General features: G+C 37.3%; 1 protein-coding gene across 2 annotated transcripts; it reads left to right on the plus strand.

Moving 5' to 3' along the window:
• The first annotated feature begins 3,111 nt into the window (after positions 1-3,111).
• On the plus strand, positions 3,112-21,619 carry LOC121735246 (probable ATP-dependent RNA helicase DDX46). Of its 2 annotated transcripts, XM_042126000.1 has the most exons (18): positions 3,112-3,271; positions 3,396-3,587; positions 3,739-3,883; positions 4,517-4,706; positions 4,989-5,089; positions 5,244-5,370; positions 6,129-6,298; positions 6,549-6,763; positions 7,333-7,567; positions 8,058-8,219; positions 9,207-9,326; positions 9,981-10,188; positions 11,667-11,829; positions 12,309-12,520; positions 13,103-13,266; positions 16,353-16,529; positions 17,036-17,200; positions 21,357-21,619. In XM_042126000.1, the coding sequence occupies exons 1-18, from the start codon at positions 3,258-3,260 to the stop codon at positions 21,597-21,599; spliced, it is 3,003 nt and encodes a 1,000-aa protein (XP_041981934.1). In that variant the 5' UTR covers positions 3,112-3,257; the 3' UTR covers positions 21,600-21,619. The 2 variants fall into 2 exon arrangements, 1 of the variants encoding a protein (XP_041981934.1); XR_006036824.1 differs by lacking the exons at positions 3,112-3,271; positions 3,396-3,587; positions 3,739-3,883; ... (12 more) ...; positions 16,353-16,529; positions 17,036-17,200 and adding an exon at positions 19,870-20,388 and having other exon boundaries at positions 21,357-21,493.
• The last annotated feature ends 1,669 nt before the right edge of the window (positions 21,620-23,288 follow it).

Genomic DNA, 23,288 nt, shown 5'->3' on the forward strand with positions numbered 1-23,288 from the left:
CATGAAATATGCAGACCGACTCCTTTGTTATGTCCTACTAAGTAGGACATAAAATTACACGCTTTTGACGCTTATACACCGATATAAAGCGGTTATTCCACTTGTCCTATTTAAGTCTATGGTCGAAACCATCTGGCAACACTGATTTAGTCATTCAGGAGCCACCATAGACATAATATATACCTAAAGACCAACAAAGAGTGCGAAAGAGAAGAAAATCCTTTATGGAATTATAACAAGATGAAAAGAGAGAGGCAGTCTAATGAAAATTGTAACAACTTTTATTTGACAGGTCGTCAAAAGTCGTCAATCGTTTTTATGCCCTTTCGGTATTTGCAATTTATTATTTAAATCGTATGTAATTTTCAACAAATACTATTATATATAACAATAATAACTTGTGGTGTGAGTGATTGCAGTGTAAATCATAGGAATAATCCTGAAAAATATACATTTCACCCGTAATTAATCTTCATGTCCTAATTGCTACGATGTGTTTATTTTTGCTATATTCTGGTCTTTAGTTCTCTATTTCAAATAAAATATTGTGAATCCTCCCTTTTACTTTCATATTTTGCGTAACTAAAGGTACTATTGTTCCTATATTACACAAATTTTGAAGAAAAATTTTTCATCAAAATTTCTTACATATACGCTAGTGCTTGAATCAAATTTATCGATATGCTTATCGATATTTTACAATAACATAAATCTAAAATATTAATCATTTACCTTTATATTTATCACCTTAAGCCCGGCCGCACATTATCCGAAATTTCTGATCAGAAAAATTCGGACGCCCGGCGGAACGCACTCTGTTCATACATTTTGTTGTAGACCCATCATACTAAAAGAATTTCTGACGTGTCAAAATGTATGAGCGGGTCGGGGCGTCCGAATTTTAGTGATCACAAATTCGGATAATGTGCGGCCGGACTAAAAGGACATATTATCTTATTCTAACTAATAGTATATTATAATATAGCTAATATAATATAACTACTATAATATAGAGTGACTCTAAAACTAGAGGAAGGTTTATATTTATATATCATAATCATTTGTTTTACAGATTCCCTCAAGATCCTCTAATAAGAGGAAAATGGCTGAAATTAATTGGGCGTGTTGGTTGGAATCCCAAGAAAAATTCAACAATATGTAGCAAACATTTCATTGAAAATTTTTAAAGAAAAATTAGAATAAATACTATTTTGGTTAAAGGAGCTATCCCAACTTTATTTGTGCCAGTAAGTTTGACATACTGTTGCACTTGTTACTGAAGCAATTGTTAAAAATAAGCAATTATAAGCAATTAATGCTTTTTAGTTCATTTAAGATTATACTTATATGAACTAAAAAGTATTAAATAATCCTTATTCTGTACTCAATCTTCATAATTTTGAAGTCGGTACCAGTCCTAAGTATATAAGTTGCTGTTATACCTATTCTGTCAGAGAACTGGTGATTAGGTTAGCTGGTACCGATTGCAAAATAATGAAGATTGAGAACAGAATTATACTGAGTACAGAATAAGAATTATTTAATACTTTTTAGTTCATTTAAGTATAATATTACTATTGTCATTGCCTTGGAAGTCGGTTTTAATTTTTTGTTTAAAAATAATAATTTTACTCATTTTAGCTGTCCTTAACGTTTTCTATACTTACAGTTGGTGTTTTAAAAAATCAAAATTGCTTTATTTCTGAACAAATCTAAAATAAAATATATTTTCAGAATACATGGTGCCTACCACCGGTTCGGTAACTAAGCCGACGAGAAGAACCGGCGTAAGAAACTCGCACGACCACTTTTTACCAAAAAAGTGAGAAAAAAATTATCTTTTAAAACAAAATTTACAATGCTGTAACTAAAAATTATACAATGTAAACATAGATAGATACATATTAATAATTGTAAGTCATGTAGAAGTAGCCTTGCAAGCAGTCATTCAGCATTCTACTCCCAAGATGTGCCATCAATTATGAAATCATTTTGGCTTTGGCACAAAACGTTCTTTGACTACTTTTTTAAATTTATTAATCGAAAGATTTTGAACGTTTTCTGGGACCATATGTTCCCATTTGAATATCAAGGAGTCACTTCGATTTCTCATTGTTTCCATCACCAGACCACCACTTTTGTGAACATGATACCTACTTGGAACAATACAATGTACAGCAAAAGAAAAAATTTGAAAATCGGTTCATAAACGGCGGAGTAATCGTTGAACATACATAAAAATATATTTACAGGCGAACGTCTAGACTCCTCCTGTTTGGAAGTCGGTTCAAAATAATTGTAATAAAATATTATGATATTTTATAATATGTATTTAATTTAAGAATAAAATATAATATACTATGTGTGTTGTTTACTTTCAACGTTTACTTTCAATGTAAGGACTGATTTACCAGATAGATTTTACCTGAGTAATAAATAAGTAACTTTATAATGTGTTAAGTGTAAATTATTTACCCCTATAATAAGTAAATTATTTACCCCTATAACATATCCGACGATTGAAAAATCATTCCAAAAGAAAATGTGTATCTACTTTTCAATCGTCACCTTTTTTTGCCAATTAAAATTTATGATACCTAATTTGAAATACAAATCTATCAAAGTTGCATATTATTTATTTCTTATAGAAACTCAGGTAAAATAACTCGAACGGACTAAACTATCGATAGCAAAATACTATACTATCGATAGTAAAATATACATCACTAGCACACGCACACATTGACAGATCAAAAATGGTCACGCATTTTCGAGTTGTCAGGTGGTCTTTACGACAGTATATATTATGTCTATGGGAGCCACATTTTTTCCGATTTAGGATCCTAGCTAGGATCCTAGCTTTCTAAATGTTATTCCACTTGACTAAATATTTTAGGATCCTAGCTAGGACTTCCTAAATAGGACAAGTGGAATAAGCGCTTCTGGCTCTCTCCAGTCTATAGAGAGCAGTAATTATTAGTACCTCAATGTTTGAAACAGTAGAAGTGGCAGTTTTTTTTTGTAAATAAATAAACAAAAAGACAGAGAAGAAGGACAACTCGTGTTACTGGCTGCCATTTTTGCTAATGTCAAAAATGTCAATAAAATTGTGAATTTGTGTCGTGTTTATACCAGTTTAGAGTTTAGTAAAATGCTGATAAAAAGGCTTTAATTAAATTTAAAATGATGAGATGATCAATTGAGCCAATCATATTTTATAAACTTTACTTGTGCTAAATTTTGAATAAGTTTTTGCAATGGTTAGGAGTGGGTAAGTTTACAATGGTTATCAATGATATTCTATGTTACTAAATGGTTATGTTCAATGTTTTACTGTCATTACCTGCAAGCAAATCACTGCTTACAAATTACAATAAAATCATTGTTTATTCTAGTCGTGACCGGGATAGGGATCGAGATCGCAGACGGTCACACAGTCGATCCGTAAGTCCAGATCGAAAGAGAAGACGCTCGCGTTCAAGGAGTAGAGACAGAACTTCTAAAACTTCGAAAAGGAAGCGAAGCCGTAGCAGGGAGAGAGAGTCAAAACGAGATCGTAGCAGAGATAGAGAGAGGGACAGAAAAAGGTACTCTATAATTTCTTCTTCTTCCTCGTCATATCCTCATGCCTGAGGGATGTGACTACCAAAGTTTGCTTTCTGGGATAGGGCTCTATTATTTAGTGAACATAAATTGCTAATCTTATATTTGTTTTCTATACGATTGCAAATGCTGCAGTGACAAACGAGATGACAAAAGGAATGGATCCAGTAGTAGTAAATCCAGGAAGAAATCTCCTGATAAGGAGAGGGATAGATCAAAGTCTAAAGAGAAATCAACAAAGGCAGAAGCTGGGGACTACAATATTGGTTCTGCTGACAAGGTAACCTTTTATGAGTTTTGTATTGATTTCCAAGACCAACTTTCCAGTATATTCGGCTAATCCATAAACTGTAATAGACAGGCACTTGAAATATTTAGAACTTTTAAGATGTTGTCTGCACTTATATTTGTACAGAAATCTTGAAACATGTAGTGTTCCTAAATAAAAACTATAATTATTATGTTTTTTCGGTGACTTATCATACCATACATAAATTGGTTCAGTGTTTTGTGATTGTGTTTGAATGAGTGAATGTCTATTTTTATTTATTTTTTATTAAAAATTTTTGACGAGGCTTAAAATGTACTTGGCATCTATGCCAGCCTCATTATAGTATTATTCAAAATTGTTTAAAAATTAATAAATTAAACTGTAATGCGACCCTTCATTGACAATAGATAGACCTGATTAAAGTACTGGCCTCTTGCAAAAGAATCGACGCCAAAATAACATTAATTTGCCTATCATATAAATAAACTTGTTGAGTGGAACATGTCCTGATCGCATCCTCATAGCTGCAACCAAGCTAGTTCTATTTTTACCCGACTGCCAGGAGGGTTATGTGTTCTTTAAAACTCCTACACAATATTTAGCAAATCTAGTTCTAATTATATTCCTAATTATTTTTTTTAGGAAGAAGAGCAAAGTCGTTTGGAAGCTGAGATGCAGAAACGTAGGGACCGAATTGAAAGATGGAGAGCCGAGAGGAAACGCAAGGAACTGGAGTCGGCTAAAAAGGAGGTGCAGAAGGGAAGCATAGTAACAAACATCCAAACACCCACTTCTAAGAAATGGTCATTGGAAGATGACTCTGGGGATGAAGGTAAGTTAATAGAATAAAAAATATTGTTCTTAAAATACTTAAATTATATTCTTAAGTCTATAAAGTGACTAATATCTTTTTTCATTGCAATTTAAAAAATAACCATGATTTTAACCCATCAACTCCCAAGTGGAACCCAGGTGTCGCATAACAATTGAATATCTATTGTGTCTGCGATTCCCACAATCAAGGTATTAAGAACATAGACACATAACTTTTTTTACCTTACAACAGAAAGTGAAATGAAAAGCATGAAATGATGAATGCATTAAATATTTACAGGTGAAGATGGTGAATCCAAAGAGAAACAAGCAGCAGAAGAGAAAAAAGAGGAAGAAGATGAAATTGATCCTTTAGATGCTTACATGCAAGAAGTACAGCAGGTAAAGACAATGTTTTATTTTTCGCTTTATTTGCACCCTTAACCCATCAACCCCTAAACGGCAGCTGGCGGCCGCATAACAAATAACAATTTAAAATCAGCTATTGTGTCTGCGATACCCACGATGGAGGTGTTAATCTTCTTAATTTCAACAGGAGGTACGTAAAGTCAACGAGTTGGACCAGTCCAGGGGCATAATAAGTGTGCCGTCTGCTGGTGGTACAGGTGTGGTGATACTAACAGGAACTGCTAAGAAGAAGGTCACTGAAGAGAAAAATAAAGGTAATTGAGAAAATCAAAATTTTTAATGTATACAATGTAATACATATTAATAAGCTATTTTCTGTAACTTCATTTACTCGGAATTTTTTTATTGCACCAAAATTTTCATCAAAATCTGGTCAATGTTTGGAGCTTGAAGAGGTGATATATTGAGATAAACACTTTAAGTGTACAATACATCTGGTTTATTCCTTGCTAATAAGAGATGTACAGGTGCACATACATTATACTTAGACAATATTTTTGTTCTTGTCTTTTTGTTTGTCTGTTAGAAAGGTGCCTTTACTAATAAGGACGAAACATTGTATAAAATACTAGCTGTCCCGGCAAAAGTTGTTTTGCTATACAAAGTTTTGTATAAAGTATTTCGCCCATAATATTTTATTGAAGTGACTAAATAAGTATGTCACCATGGCAACGACCATCGCGGCTATTCCGTCGCACAAACAATGGTCGCCGTCAGTCACGAGTTGTAATAATATTTTGCTATTATTTATTGAACAAATGCACTTATCAATATAAAAAGTACCCAGTAGCCGATTCTCAGACCTACTGAATATGCATATAAAATTAGGTAAAAATGAGTAAAGCCGTTTTGGAGGAATATGGTGACTAACATTATGACACTAGAATTTTATATATAAGATAACACCTGTGTACACTATTATTTGGGCGTTTTAATTAGTAAGAATCAATATTTATCTGGATAAATACAGTATTACTTTTGTGATAAGCCAAATTATATAAAATTCTTTTAGGTGAGCTTATTGAGCAGAATCAAGATGGCCTCGAATACTCATCAGAAGAGGAGACAGAGAATATACAAGACCAAGCGGCCAATTTGGCTTCAAAACAGAGGAAGGAATTGGCCAAAGTTGACCATGCAAGTTTGGACTATATGCCCTTCAGAAAAGCTTTTTATACTGAGGTATGATCCTTGAATTATTCAAAACAAATACCAAAAAAAAAGGAAAAACTTGCCAGTATATTCATGTAGATTTAATCTCATTCTTAGGCTTATTATTCTTGCAACATTCTGACTTAAAGTTAGTTGGAGTTACATATTGTTTGTTATCTCTCTTTTTCTTCATATTTATGAAAGAGAAAGCTTGATGTTTTAACACAGATAAGTAATTCCAAATGAGAATGTGCTCATTTCCATCCTTAAATTGTTTTAGGTCACTGAACTAGCAAGAATGACTCCCGAAGAGGTAGAGGCTTACCGTACTGAGTTAGAGGGTATCAGAGTGAAAGGCAAAGGGTGTCCAAAACCCATCAGATCTTGGGCCCACTGTGGTATTAGTAAAAAGGAGATGGATATACTGAAGAAGCTTGGATTCGAAAAACCGACGCCCATTCAAGCACAAGCTATACCTGCTATTATGTCTGGAAGGTAAATTTTATAATGTTCTACAAATTACAACATAATCTTTTTCTTAATAAGCAGGTTAAAAAGTAGAACATATGAAAATTTATATTATGACTGCTTGCTGTGCATTGTCTAACGGCGTTTCAGTTTGGCAGGATTCGGCACGGTGTTTGTTTGCGTGCGACTAGACTTATGCGAATTATAATTACATAAGTTGATAAAAAATGCTATGCAATAGCTTTGCCAGCAGTCCCCGAGTGCCACACGTATTTTTAAAAATGTCACTTATAATATTACTAGCTGTCCCGGCAAACGTTTCTTTGCCATATAAAGTATTTCGCCCATATTATTTTATTGAAGTGACTAAATAAGTATGGCACCATGGCAACGTCCATCGCTATCCCGTCGCACAAACAATGGTCGCAGTCAGTCTCGAGTTGTAATAATTTACTATTATTTATTCGACAAATGCACTTATCAATATAAAAGTACCCAGTAGCCGATTCTCAAACCCACTGAATATGCATATAAAATTTGTTTAAAATCAGTTAAAATAAGATATTACAATACCAAAGTACAATACTTTTTTTCAGGGATCTCATTGGTATAGCAAAAACTGGTTCTGGAAAGACTCTTGCATTCATACTGCCTATGTTTAGACACGTTTTGGACCAGCCACCTTTAGAAGACACGGATGGTCCAATTTCACTCATCATGACTCCGACAAGAGAACTATGCATGCAGATCGGAAAGGATATAAAGAAATTCGCCAAGTCTCTGGGATTGAGGGTGGTCTGTGTGTATGGTGGAACTGGTATATCTGAACAGGTATCTATGTGTATATACGTGTAAAATTCACTAAATTCTAAGAATAAAAAGCATCAAAACTTGACATGAAAAATGTTATAATTTTTTAACATAATATTTTGTTAAGTACAAAATATTATGTTCAAAAACATTTTTCATAGAAATTTATATAAGAAATACTTTTAAACTTTAATTTTCTTGATGAGTCGCGTTGATTGACCAGATGACCCTTCGAATCAATTTACTCTAAAATTGAAAAAATGGCACACTGGTTTAGCTGTTCTCAAGTTCTAAATCAGTGGTCACCTATAATTAGTTTCGCTCGGGGTCCATTTTAGGGAATGGAATGACCGCTGGTCCGCAAACAACGGGTCGGCGGTCCAAATGCGGACCGCGGTTCGCCATTTGGTGACCCCTGTTCTAGATCAACAAAATTGAAATTCGATTTTATTTATATAAATAAATAGATTGTGTGATTACTGATGAATAAAGAATATGTATTGAATTACAGATAGCGGAGCTGAAACGCGGCGCGGAGATGATAGTGTGCACGCCGGGGCGCATGATCGACATGCTGGCCGCCAACTCCGGCCGCGTCACCAACCTGCGCCGCGTCACCTACATCGTGCTCGACGAGGCCGACCGCATGTTCGACATGGGCTTCGAGCCGCAGGTATACGGTCATAAAAGAGTAGACGCCGAACATTATTTTTAAATCACAATAAAGTACAAAAACCTTGTTATTGCAAATAAAAATGTTAATATTTAAAGTGAACAAACATTCTCTGTGATAATTACAGTAGTTCTGTGTAATAAATACAAGGCTCAAAAACTATCATTGGATCGTGATTATGTTTGGAAAATTTATTTCAGAGCCTCCTCTTACTTGATAGACTGTATATTGGTCGACTATGTGACTGTATGAGAGGAACAACAATACTAAATTAACTATGTACAACAGTAGAGACTCCGCGCTATTTTTCGGCAAAGTTGTAGTGCAGCACGCAACGTTGCTAGCTGGCGCCCGTCAATATAGTTAATGGAATCAGGCGTTACTTTGCGGAAATCCATAGCTTAAAATTTAATTTGTTATTATTTTTAGCAATATTCCGCGAAATAAACTTCCACCTTTAAGTAAATGAGTAAGTGTACGCATAGGCATGCGTACAGCACCTCCCTCCTCCCACACTGCCTATGCGTACACTCGCATGCAAGAACCTGCAAACACCACCACCACACAAGCAATAATGTTGGCAAATCCGTGCAAGGCCCCTCACCACCATGCAGGTTGAAAACCTCGACGCGCGTTTCGCCCCAACACCGGAGCATCCGGACAAATAATACCTACTTTAAAACATCATATGTGTCATAATAAAGACCGGATTGATAAAAAATATCAGTCCGGTGTCTATAAGATCGATTGTCCTGAATGCGATAGTGTATACGTGGGTCAAACTGGACGCAGCTTCGAGACTCGGTATAAATAACATATCGCGGCTTATAGAAATGGTCATCCTGATAAGTCACCGGACTGATATTTTTTATATATCTCTCCTTTTTTATATATCTCATCCAACACTTATACTTCACATTCGTTTTCATTTTACTAATTAATAATTATACATAGTACATAGTACATACATAGTTTCCTTATTTCCAGGTGATGAAAATAATAGACAATGTGCGTCCTGACCGTCAGACGGTGATGTTCAGTGCGACTTTTCCGCGACAGATGGAGGCGCTCGCTCGACGGATATTACAGAAACCTATTGAAGTGCAGGTAAATGCCGAATTGTAACATATTTTATTTCGGGCTGACTTTAGTAGATATTCAGTAAAATGACTTACCTGTCTTTATGGAATTATGTATGTAGTAAATACATGGTTATGTTTTGGCTAGCAATTTACCAATGTTCACATAACTGATTTACCAGTAATAATAAAAAATATTTGCTCTACAATAATATTATGTTTATCCATGTCGCTGTTTTTGTCTGATCCATTGGAAAAAGTAACATGATCATAGAGAAAATGTTTTTTATTATGGTATTCTTTTCGATGTACCAATTTAACTGATGCTAACCAAGGAATAAAATCGAAACTGTATTAACTTGATACGTGGGAGAGCCATGCTTCGGCACGAATGGGCCGGCTCGACCGGAGAAATACCACGTTCTCACAGAAAACCGGCGTGAAACAGCGCTTGCGCTGTGTTTCGCCGAGTGAGTGAGTTTACCGGAGACCCAATCCCCTACTCCCCTCCCCTATTTTATTCCCTCTTAAAAGGCCGGCAACGCACCTGCAGCTCTTCTGATGCTGCGAGTGTCCATGGGCGACGGAAGTTGCTTTCCATCAGGTGACCCGTTTGCTCGTTTGCCCCCTTATTTCATATAAAAAAAAAATGGAAACACTAAATTTGAAACGAAATTACCAGGTCGGTGGTCGCAGCATAGTGTGTAAAGACGTGGAGCAGCATGTAGCCGTGTTGGAAGAAGACGCCAAGTTCTTTAAGCTATTAGAACTCCTCGGGCTATACAGTCAGATGGGCAGCATAATAGTCTTCGTGGACAAGCAGGAGAATGCTGATAGCCTGCTTAAAGACTTGATGAAGGCGTCATATTCCTGCATGAGCTTGCACGGAGGTGAGATTTTTTATTAATTTTAAATGTTTTACAAATAATATTATTATCGCGCTATCGAAGTTTTCCATACGCGATAGCTGAAATCAAACACGTGGACTTCGGCCAAGTGTTTGATATCAGCTGTCGCGTATATATTTATTTTATTTTATTTTATTTTATTATTAATATAGTACTTAAACTTAGTAATTATTTAATTAGTGATATACCTTGTATTATTTATTACTATTTGATTCTTATAACCCCAAACAATTAAAATAAAAAATACGTGTGGCACTGTGACTACGGACGCGGTAAAGTTATTGCATAGCATTTTTATTAACTTATGCAATTATAATGTGCACACGTCTAGTCGCTCGCGCACAAACACCGTGCCGAAGTCTGGCAACGTCGCACCGACCCGCAAAGCCGCACCGTTTTTTCGGCTGGTGCGGCGCACCACACCCTGAGCCGAAGTCAGCCGAACTGAAACGACTATTAGGTGTTAGGTGTTTTTCGCTACGGAATTTCATGATTCGGTCGCCGCGCTCAAAGCCCGCGTATCGTACAAATGTTTCTTATGTGTTTAATAGCTTTATTGTTTGTTTCATTGTGGAAATAACATTTAAGAGTCGACCAAAATCACACACAAAAAGCTCATACAAACTTACATACAAAACCCATGCAATAAATTGTTCATGCCTTTCAATTTTCATATTATTAAGTACTATCAGAGAAGTTGATTCTTATACAAATCGGGGACCTAAGTAGTTTGGTTGCGTTACGTCAAACCCAGCTGACAGATCACAATTAACATTGAATTGACATATTCGACCAAATAACGTTGGTCTGTCAATTGCATAGGAATCAACTTCCTCGATGGTACATTGTATTTTGTTTTTATTATAACAATACCGAACACAGTAAAAATATTGAACAATATTTTAATGCCACTCAAAATCTTAGCATACTGATTACTGCGCCACATTCCTGCATCGCGCTATCGAAGTTTTCTATACGCGACAGCTGAAATCAAACACGTGGGCTTCGGCCAAGTGTTTGATTTCAGCTGTCGCGTATATATTTTTTTTATGAAATAAGGGGGCAAACGAGCAAACGGGTCACCTGATGGAAAGCAACTTCCGTCGCCCATGGACACTCGCAGCATCAGAAGAGCTGCAGGTGCGTTGCCGGCCTTTTAAGAGGGAATAGGGTAATAGGGGAGGGTAGGGATGGATAAGGGAAGAGAAGGGAATAGGGGAGGGTAGGGAAGGGAATAGGGTAGGGGATTGGGCCTCCGGTAAACTCACTCACTCGGCGAAACACAGCGCAAGCGCTGTTTCACGCCGGTTTTCTGTGAGAACTTTCGGTACGAATGGGTCGAGCCGGCCCATTCGTGCCGAAGCATGGATCTCCCACGTATAAACCCCACAACTGTTGAATATTTCCATCGTAACTTTTCCAGTATAAAGTGCTCGTTATATTGATTAGTTTTGTTACAGGCATTGATCAATTCGACAGGGACTCAACTATCGTGGACTTCAAGTCGGGGAAAGTGAAGCTGCTGGTTGCTACTAGCGTGGCTGCGCGAGGGCTGGACGTTAAACAGCTGGTGTTGGTGGTTAATTACGACTGTCCCAATCATTATGAGGATTATGTGCATAGGTTAGTGGTATTTGTTTAATTTATATTTTATTTACTAGATGGAGACCGTAACTCCGTTGCGCCTTACAGTACATTTGCGCGGAACAGTACATTTTTCCGGAATAAAAAGTATCCTATGTCCTTTCCTGGGATTCAAAGTATATCCGTACCAAATTTAAATAAAATTGCTTTAGCAGTTTGGGCGTGAAGAGGTAAGAGACAGACAGACAGACACCCACTTTTGCATTTATAATATTAGTATGGATTAATTCATCAAGCCCCATACGGTCACCGGTGACCGAGACACAATAGAAATTCTATTGTGTCTCGTTTTTCCACGATTCGATCTTGGATTAATGGACAATCTGCTGTTAGATTTAGGGCATGCTTACGGCATCGCTAATTCACATACTAAGTGATATGCATACAACATGACGCTGAGCGTTGTATAAATTTTGCACTACGTAAATTACAAATTTTTATATTGGTAATATTTTTAGATGCGGTCGCACCGGTCGAGCGGGCAACAAGGGCTACGCTTGGACGTTCCTCACGCCCGAGCAGGGTCGGTACGCGGGTGACGTACTCCGAGCTATGGAGTTAGCTGGGGCGGTGGCGCCGCCCGAGTTGAGAGCCCTGTGGGACTCCTATAAGGACGCGCAAGAGAAGGACGGCAAGAAGGTGCATACTGGCGGCGGGTTTAGTGGCAAGGGTGAGTGAAATAGATATATTAAGTAAGCGGCAAGAGTGAGATAGATATATGTCGCGGAGCTGGGTTACGGGTTATGGAATTAGGCGGTGGCGCCGCCGGAATTGAGAGCCCTGTGCGACTCCTACAAGGACTGGGAAGGAGGCAAGGGTGAGTGAGACGGGTATAATAGAGCTAGGGGCTCGAGTTTGAGTTTCTTTTAAGAATCTCAGATTAATTGTAACGATTGTACCCGCATAATATATTGTTATCGTACGAAAACCGGAGGGACTAGATTTCTTCCTTATTTGAGCCTTTTTCGATTATAAGCTGAAAGTAATAATTCTAATTTGATTTCAAATCATCTTTTTAGAAAATTACCGACGGATGTCTTAAGAGGATTATTGAAGTATTAAGCATGTTTTTTTTCTTCCTGTTGACTGACAGAAGCTTTGGACAAGGCCTAACGCCATTTGTCTATTGTCATATATAGCAACATGGCATATGTTATTACGTTTCAACGACGTAACGCCATGGAGCTACGTAGCTTACGTCAAACCTAACCTCAAATTCCTTCATCCAATCATACCCCGCATTTACCCACAGGCTTCAAGTTTGATGAATCCGAAGCGCAGGCGGCATCAGAGCGGAAGAAGTATCAAAAGGCGGCTTTAGGGCTGCAGGACTCCGACGACGAGGACGTGGAGGGAGACCTCGACCAGCAGATTGAGACCATGCTCGCTGCCAAGAAGATCGTTAAGGAGATTAAGGTGAAAAAGAGCCCGATGCTCATACTTTGAATGTTCTTTTGATCGGCTGTCTCGCTGAGGGTTTTAGATTTTTCATTTTTCACCTGTTGGAGCAGTGTAGCCGTAAGATGTTTCTTGTGAATTATCGTGGCAAACACCTGCAACCTACGAATAATAAAAACTAAGGAAGAGTAACTCCGTCAAAAAAAGTGCACCAAAAGGCTACAAAATGTGACCCGAATACATGCATATTTATGCATGTGTTCGGTACACATTTTTCGTGTATGTACACTCGAGTGACATTCAACCAGGTTGACATGACAATTTTGTCAAACTCATTTTACAATTTGGTTACATAGGTTTGTTTACTTACTTTTTACGTAGCTTTTTACAATATTTTTGTTGTTAAAATGCCTAAATGCCCTGTGAAGTGGTGTAGAAGTCATACAGATACGACTTTTAATACAGGAATAACCTTTCATCTGTAAGCATGGGCGTACCCAGGTTCTGGGCCAGGGGAGGGCAAATTACCCAGGTTCTGGGCCAGGGGGGGGGGAAATTACGCAGATTCTGGGCCAGGGGGGGGGGGGCAAATCAGATTTTTTATAAGCTAGGTGTTTATAAAGAATAAAAAATTAATAATTTTTAGTTGTATTGCAAACAAATGGCAAACAATCGTTATTTTTATAGGTAAAAGTACTAGATAATATACTTAGTAGGGACGTCAACATGATCCAGGGGGGGGCAGCTGCCCCTCACTGCCCCCCCCTCGGTACGCCCATGTCTGTAAGTGAATTGTTTAAAACTATGCTTAAATTTCTTGTATTTTTGTCAACCAAAAAAAGATGGTTTATTTAAGTTGGATACTAGGGTATTTGCATAAAATTAAGCTGGTCTCTTTGTGTTTGTCTTATTAAATTTACATGTTATTCTAAAAGTGCAATAATCAAAAAATAATATAATTACAAAATTTTTACAAAGTCGCCATGGACAGTGTTATGCAAGATGTAACAATTTAATCATAAAAATTTTAGGGTCTGGCTGACATTATACTAAATGCATTATAAGATAATATGGGTATTCTCATATTTCTTGCTACATGATGTAACTAATAAATTACGTTCAATCGACAAAAACAAAGTATTTCCTTTAATATTGTAAATGAACAAAAATAAAAAACAGCTAACTGTTATTAAAATATTATATTAATTGTGAGTTATAAGTACAAATTTTGCGTAAGTTTTTAATTTCAATTCTGTAATAATTTAGCACATAGATTTTTGTAATCTGAAAACGTCTTCTCTAGGTGCTCGGACAGTTTTAGATTCGCCCGAGTCGTACAAGGTTTGTTCATAATTATTACATATTGTATGTTATAATTATTATCAATGTCTTAAGTATCAGAGGAAAATGTTTGATTTTAAAATAATAATTATGTGCTCGTTTCTTCATGATAGTAGATGTGCTTGGTGTATACTGCATAATACTATCCACTTTTGACAATTATTATCAAAAGCTTTGTTTCATAACTATGACAATAACAATAACCGCGCAGGCTGTCGTCCGGCGCGCAATATTATGATACGTTACCCGGGATACGACCTTGACGAAAATCTGAATTGTCATATTTTAGTGTTCGAAAACATAGAGCAAAGTCCTTTAAGCCACTCTGACATTGGCAACTCACCGAGGCGGCCATTTTTAAAAGAAGAAGAAGGAGCCAAACTTAAAAACGGTTGAAGTATGGGAGTTACGTTTCCTTAGTTTTTATTATTCGTAGCCTGCAACACAATATGTCACGAAAGTATCGAATTCCTAACAGATGAGTTATGACAGTTATTCGAAACATCGAAAACTCTCAGTTGAAAAATTAAATTAAGAAATTTAAAAAAAACCCCGCCAAACAACTTTAAAAAGTAATGAAATAATTTATTTTACTGACTTTAAGTTTAAATAATTCCTAAGTGTAAAGTGATATTTTAGTCCATAATTGTTGTCACGGTGTGTCGGGGGACCGCCAACAGTGTCTTTTGCATTTTGTATCGCCATGTCACTGATTGTCTCGATTCGGTTCGCTGCGAACTGACCCTTAAACTATAATGTTATGTGAAATCAAACATATACATTAGCGGTCCCCCGACACACTTTGACAACAATTATGGACTAAAATATCACTTTACACTTAGGAATTATTTTAACTTAAAGTCAGTAAAATATATTATTTCATTACTTTTTAAAGTTGTTTGGCGGGGTTTTTTTTAAATTTCTTAATTTAATATAATATTCATGCTTTTTAAACTTGTGTTCGTTATAGTGCAGAATAATTCCTATCAACAGGATCATATTATTATATTCCAATAAATATCACCTAGGAATGTCCTTTTGGATGAGTCCGTCAATATATGAGTCCAAACATGAAACCTCCACTTTGGGTTCATATGGAGCTCGGCTCCTATAGAATCCAGGTGATGCTGCAGCAGCAGCATGCAAAAATTTACTGTTTATCTACGTTTTACTAGTTGTCGCAATTAAAATGAGCCCAAACACGAAACCATTGCTCTAAGTTGGTGAGTAGTTGGGTATCCTAATGATTACCAGGTGATGCTGCAGCACCAGGTCAACTTTCCATTAATGTGCAAATATTCATAAATGTCACAAACTAGAATGCAAAATATAAAGCCCACCAAACGACTACAAGTTGCTAATCGGCCCTTCACGAACCAGATAAACCGCGATTTTTCAGCACGGAGCAGGCTGATAATGATGACCTATAGCTAAGAACACTCTCGATTAAGTCAGCTTTCAAACAAAAAAAACTAGATCAAAATCGGTCCACCCGTTTGGATGCTACGATGCCACAGACAGACAGACAGACAGACACGTCAAACTTATAACACGAGGGGTGTTTTGTCGGGGGTTAAAAAAGATCAAGATGAAGAAAGATCAAGATACAAGTGATATAAATGATGGGAAAAGATAGTTTTTGTCTTCCAAAGTTGTACGGTTCTTGCGCAATATAAACGAATTTCTGCGCAACGCAGTTGCTGGCATCTACATTACTAGTAAATTATATAAATTAGTATAAATGCTAATAAATAATGTTACAGCCGGGCGTAGTCGGAGCGCCAGCGGCGGCGGCCAGCGCCGACGGCAAGCTGGAGCTGGCGCGGCGGCTGGCGTCGCGCATCAACCTGGCGAAGGGGTTGGGCGAGCACAAGGGCGCCACGCAGCAGGCCGCCGAGGCGATACTGAAGGGCGCGCCCTCCGCACACACGCTCATCACGGTATGTATACTGTTACACTAGCGGCCGCCAGCGCGGACGGCAAGCTGGAGCTGGCGCGGCGGCTGGCGTCGCGCATTAACCTGGCGAAGGGGCTGGGCGAGCACAAGGGCGCCACGCAGCAGGCCGCCGAGGCGATACTGAAGGGCGCGCCTTTATCCTTAACTAAATAAGGTAAGTCATTTATGTAGATGAGAAAAAGAAATAGAGCCAAAATGGATCCCTGTGGAACACCCAATTCTTCTTTTGGTCCCAGTGGCCCTTTTACTATTTAATATTTATATTATATCAACCCTTTGAGTCCTGTTCCTCAAATAAGATTTCAAAAGGTTGAGTGCTGAGTCCCTTATGATATGGTCGTGCAATTTCCTGATTAATGTAGCATGATCAACACAGTCAAAGGCCTTAGAGAGGTTGTAAAATACCTCTTAGGCATCCCGTGTTAAATATCCCAAGCTTCAAATATACTACAAAGATGTAAAGTATAAACCCTCAATTTTATTCCCCAGGCGAAGACAGTAGCGGAACAGTTAGCCGCTAAACTGAACACGCGGCTCAACTACCAGCCGCGCGAGGAGGGCGGGGAGGCGGCGGAGGAGGTTTTCCGCAAGTACGAGACCGAGCTCGAGATCAACGACTTCCCGCAGCAGGCGCGCTGGCGGGTCACCAGCAAGGTGAGAATATCTGCTAATAAGATGACGCCCGCAACTCCGTTGCGCCAAAACTCGTTTATAGCGCGGGAACCTGGAACCGAAAATCGGAAAACTGTATTTTTCCGGGATAAAAAGTATCCTATGTCCTTTCCCGGGACTCAAAGTGTCTCTATAGCAAAAATTCAGCAAAATCGGTTCAGCGGTTTGGGCGTAAATACGCCCAAAACTAATATTATAAATGTGAAAGTGTGTCTGTCTGTTTGGCTGTCTGTCTGTCTGTTACCTCTTCACGCCCAAACCGCTGAACCGATTTTGCTGAAATTTTAACTTAGTTATATTACTGTAATATAACTAAGTTATAAAAGTATTATAACTTAGTTATATTACACCTTGATATATAACGCCTCCGTGGTCCAGTGATTTAGAGCGTGGCTCTTGACCCGGAGGCCGTCACTCGTGGGTATCGAATCCACGACATCCGGGTCCCGCGTTGGAAACATGTTATTTCCAAGTTTGGTAAGGACAATGCGGGCTGATCACCTACAGTCTGATTGTCTGACAAGTAAGATGACCCATGCCATGACTAAGGTTTTTTAAATTTTTGTACAAATGCCGTTGCGGCATTTGTTATGTCAAAAGTAACTCTTTAGCACTGCTTCTTTTACAGTAAACTATACACGTGACACATACCCCAAATAATTTTAACTTCTGTACATTATGCCCTAATATAATCTATACAATATTATAAACCAAAGTCGCTTTTTTGCCTCATGTCCCTTTGTTCCCTTAAGCCCCAATTTCACCAACGTCTGTTAGTGTTAACAGCTTGTTAAAATGTCTTCTCTTTCATTCATATGAAAATCGAAAGAGGTAACGTCATACTAATTCCGGCGTTAACTTTAACAGTCGTTGGTGAAATTGGGGCTTAATCTTTAAAACTACGCAACGGATTTTGATGATTCTTTCAGTGTTAGATAGCCCATTTATCGAGGAAGGCTATAGGTTATATTTTATCACGCTATAATACTAATAGGAGCGAAGAAATAGAGGAAAATGTGGAAAAAACGGGGGAAATTATTTGAAAGGGCTAACTTGAACGCCCTAATCTCAGGAACTACTGGTTCGATTTGAAAAATTATTTCGGTGTTAGATAGCCTATTTATTGAGGAAGGCTACGGGCTATATTTTATCACGCTAAGACTAATAGGAGAATGTGGAAAAACGGGGGAAATTATTTGAAAGGGCCAATCTCGCGAACTACTGGAGCAATTTTTATGTTATTTGGCACAGATGAGAAGTAGACCACGTGAAGGATCATAGGCTATCGATTTTAATAATTTTTTTCAGTGGCTATATATTAATTTATACCCGTGCGACGCCGGATCGCTAGTATACAGATAAACGGATGAATTGATAGACAGGCTTTATTATTTGTATCATGTTGTTTATTAATCATTGGACATTAATAGTTAACTCGGTCGCTATATGCGTCATACGCATAAAAAATTCCATTTATTTATAAACAATTACATTGTCAAACCCGTAGGGCATTGATCATTTGGGTCAATACTACACTTGTTTACCAACTAAGGGTTAAAGATGTACATTGTACAGTTACTTACACAAAAACAGAGTCATAATATTATAATCCGCGCGCGATCCGAATGGGATGGAATGGAACCTTGTCGACATAATGAGAAAGTGATAGTTTGCAGATTGCAGTACTTTTTTTGACGTTTTCCGAAGCTACGGTTGGCTAGCCGTCAACGCGCGTTTCAGTTCCAAAAGGTCGCAGCCCATTCTGATCCCGCGCGCGGATTATAAAGTCAAATGTGTTCTGATCTAAGGTCAAGACTTCAAAAAGAAGTTTATGACATGCAATATAATAGAACTTACATTCTTTTTATTTACAATATATTACAAAACATTTAGTAGCCGAACTATACACAAAAATACATTCGTAATTCGTTTATCGCGCGGTAACCGTATATTTTTCCAGGATAAAAGTATCCTATGTTCTTTCCCGGGTCTCAAAGTTTACCTTACTAAGTTTAGCAAATTTGGTTCAGCGATTTGGGCGTGTAGAGGTGACAGACAGACACACTTTCGCTGATATAAATATGGATATATGGATTATTATTTATTATGTTTCTTCCAGCATAGCGCAAAAACTACTGGACTGATTTACGCTATTATAAAAATTACAAGTAAAAAACATGTTTTCCAGATGTGAGCACGGGTCACTTGGGTAAATATGATACTCAGAAACAACAATAATGGAGATAAAATAAAGAAATTGCGCAATATCTTTGTTTTGTCCGCAAATTTAGATCGAGATAAACTTTCTATATTTACAAAATATGATAATATAATTTATGTGAAATGTAAACAGTCACCCAAACAAACAGTTTTATCTAATTACTAGATTATTAGTGTTTGTCAGTGGAATATTTATCGAAAGTAACCGCACTAACCTGGCTAGATAGATCTTGTTACCCTATACCCTTGGGTAATGCCTGTGATACATAGACGATTAGATATTTATTTATATAAACCAGTATTGAAATAAGGAAGCTTAGTTTCGTTATAGATTCACTGCTTTCATAATACTTAATTGTTATTTTATTTGTGTGTGGGTAATGAATAAGATATTTTTATCACCAAAATTAAAGATCAAGCTTGTATTTTAAAGTTGCTCAATAATTTTGACCGTTTCCTACACCTGATATTTTTCGCTTTCTCTTTTTCTGGCTGTCAATTTCAAAAGGACTAATTAACCACCAGACATTAAATAGATTGTAAAGAACCTATCTAAGCTAGTTATTGTTATAGTTTTGTTCTACCTTGTAATCTCATTTGACACTGATTAAGAACAACAAGCATATAACGTGATCCATCTCTTTCCTTGCCAAACAATTTGTTATGTCACAGTTGGCTACTACCATACAGCAGAGGAAAATATTTCTTTCTCTTTGTTATTAAATTTTAATTAGTTTTTATCTTGGCCATTTCTAAAGAAAATGCACTAGCTCATGCATCACACCCTTAAGGTGCATATCGATAACCCCTGTAGGTATCACGCACCAGTGTGTGCACAATCTCCGTATGAAGTAGACATGTTGCTCAAACTGCTCATCCTCGGCGGACTTGTATTCCTCTTCGTCAAAATGCTCAAGCGTCGCAGGTGCTTCTACTGTAACTAGAATAAGGTATAGTTTTGAATAGCAAAACCGTATGTACTACTTAGCATTATGTTAGCTTTCTATGGAATTAGAAAAAGTTCTAAATTGTAATTTGTGGTTTGTAACATTTAATTTTTAACTGACAAAAACAAGTGGCATTTAAGTTATTAATAATCATAATTTTACTATTTTAATATGAATTACAATAAGTATTCTTTTTTCTAGAATATTACCCTGTTAAGATGTTAAGCGCCCTCTGTCATGAGGATAACACAACTTTCTCACACACCAACCATTGATAACTTTGCAAAACAGTCGTGTCCAGGGCACCCGCTACCATATTATGTGCAATGTGTGCAATGCACACGAGCGCCATCTTCTAAGGGCGCCCAATCGTCATCTTTAGGGGCGCCAAAACCAAGGACCCAAAAAATTTGCCTAAAGAGGCGCCAAAATCTTTTTTTTGCACACAGGCGCCAGTAGACCTTACGGGGGCCCTGGTCGCGTCGTTAGCCTATAAAGTATAAATGAATATTTATTTATACATATTTATAACACTTATTCATAAAAAGGTTGATCTATTTATGTATTTTCTAAAAACAAGGCCTAAGCGCCGCCATCTATACTAAGAATAACAAAACGTTGTTATCACCATAGAAATTTATTTGTAAGTTAATCAAAATAACTAGAATATATAATTAGCCTTTTCCATGAGGCTGACATTAACACTTATAGCGTATTCGGCATCTAAAACTGCCCCGGGGCAGGGTGGGTTGAATGGATACGAAAATTGCCGAAGTTTAAATTACTACGTAAACTACGTACCTAATTACTAGTACTACTAAATCTAAGTGCTTCGTGGATCACCGGCTATTTCCGTATTCATTCGGCCTGCCATGCCTACCCTGCCCCGAAAAGGCAATTAGTGTAAAAGCCCAAAAAAAAAAAGATAAAAAAAATCAGCCTTTTACTAACATCCACCATTTTAATTCCAGGAGGCCCTAGCTTTGATCAGTGAGTACTCGGAGGCGGGCATCACGGTGCGAGGAACCTACGTACCCCCCGGCAAAACACCCCCCGAGGGGGAGAGGAAGCTCTACCTGGCGATCGAGAGCTCCCAGGAGCTGGCTGTGGCGAAGGCCAAGTCCGAGATCACGAGGCTGATCAAGGAGGAACTGCTGAAACTACAGTCGTCCGCCCACCACATGATCAACAAAGCTAGATATAAGGTCCTATAAGGGAATATAGTTTGAACATAGCTGGTGTTTTATTTTTAACCGAGTTTTTTAAGTATAAAAAAGTTAGCTGACCCGGCGGCGATATAAATTATTATTTCTAGTATCAATATTAAAAGTACTTACAAAATTTCATTAAAATCGGTTGAGCCGTTTTGGAGGAGTTAGCGCACAAACACTGTGACACGAGAATTTTATTTAATTACTAGCTGTCCCGGCAAACGTTGTTTTGCCATATAAAGTATTTCGTCCGTATTATTTTGAAGTGACTTAATAAGTATGGCACCATGGCAACGTCCATCGCTATTCCGTCGCACAAACAATGGTCGCCGTCAGTCTCGAGTTGTAATAATTTACTATTATTTATTCAACAAATGCACTTATCAATATAAAGAGTAGCCTGTAGCCGATTCTTAGACCTTTTTTTACATGGGGAAAAGCTTTACGCATCCCCGGCAAATTTAGGATATCGGCAGGGTATGTGGGACTCCTGCGTTGTTTACCCACTAAAACCCCATGGTCTCTTGGACATGGACTCTTCGCTTAAGGCGACGCCTTGATAATTTGGCTATAGCGATATCGATTTTTCTCAGCAATGACTAAAGCTGAGAAATTAAAGTTCATTGTCAGTATTCATCATGTCTTTGTATTTGACCCATAGCATAACACGATTGGTCAACTTTTATAACACAGAATAATCAATCAAAAAGACCTCTTTAAAAAAAGGGATTCCTATTTTGCCAACAGAGGAGAGTGATTTAAGCTTCCAAAATTTGTACTTACATAGATTGGTTCAAGCATACACTTTAATTAGCCCATAGCTTATATGAAATGTATTTATGGTTTCTAAATTACGCGACAAAAACCATTTTGTCGCTACGCCCTTTCCATTTTTTGCTGTTCCATTGCTATACAAGCAATCTAAAACAATCCAATACGGTTTTTTACTTTAATGCGGCGTCACCTTAAGGCAGAGTTGCGGGTACGATAGAACCTACCGCAACAAAGCCGATTATCAGAGCCACTGAATATGCATATAAAAGGTTAAAATCAGTAAAGCCGTTTCGGAGGAGTACGCGGCCTAACATTGTGACACGAGAATTTTATATATAACATAAGTTTATAATTTTCATTTGTTATTGTTATTTAGTATTGAAGATAGGGGCGCATAACGTATAAAGAGGTGTTTGCGTTCAAGTTTTTCGACCTACCCACCAATTCTAAGATTTTTGTTGTGACCACCCCCAATATTTTGTTTCAATTCTTGTGAATCAGGTAATTTATATGTTACGGCTAATAGCCGAAGTGCGGCTACACCTAGTTTTACCCGGCTACAACTAGGTGCAGCCGGCCACATGCGGTTGAACTTAGGTATATTCTACTTATATTCGGTTACAACTAGGTTTAGCCTTCATTATAGCGGCTAAAACTAGGTGCAGCCACACACCGATGGTTAAACTTAGGTGTATCCTATTTATCATCTAAATCTAGTCCTGAAGTTTGCTGCATCTTAATTTATACAAAAAAAAAAATACAAAAATCTTTATTCACGAACTTTACTATCTTAATATGAATTACAATAATTGTTATAGTTTTGTTATAACTATAACAATTATAAATATAATACAATATAATAACTTATATATAATAAGTTATAAATATAATACAATATAATAACAGTGTTTGAGACCC

The sequence above is a fragment of the Aricia agestis genome, chromosome 17, assembly GCF_905147365.1.
Source record: "Aricia agestis chromosome 17, ilAriAges1.1, whole genome shotgun sequence".
Taxonomy (NCBI): domain Eukaryota; kingdom Metazoa; phylum Arthropoda; class Insecta; order Lepidoptera; family Lycaenidae; genus Aricia; species Aricia agestis.

Excerpts from the sequence above, each read along its gene's own strand:
- LOC121735246 (XM_042126000.1), top strand. Across the intron at positions 4,707-4,988 it reads AGATGACTCTGGGGATGAAG|GTGAAGATGGTGAATCCAAA; the intron begins GTAAGTTAATAG and ends AAATATTTACAG. Across the intron at positions 12,521-13,102 it reads CGGCGGGTTTAGTGGCAAGG|GCTTCAAGTTTGATGAATCC; the intron begins GTGAGTGAAATA and ends ATTTACCCACAG.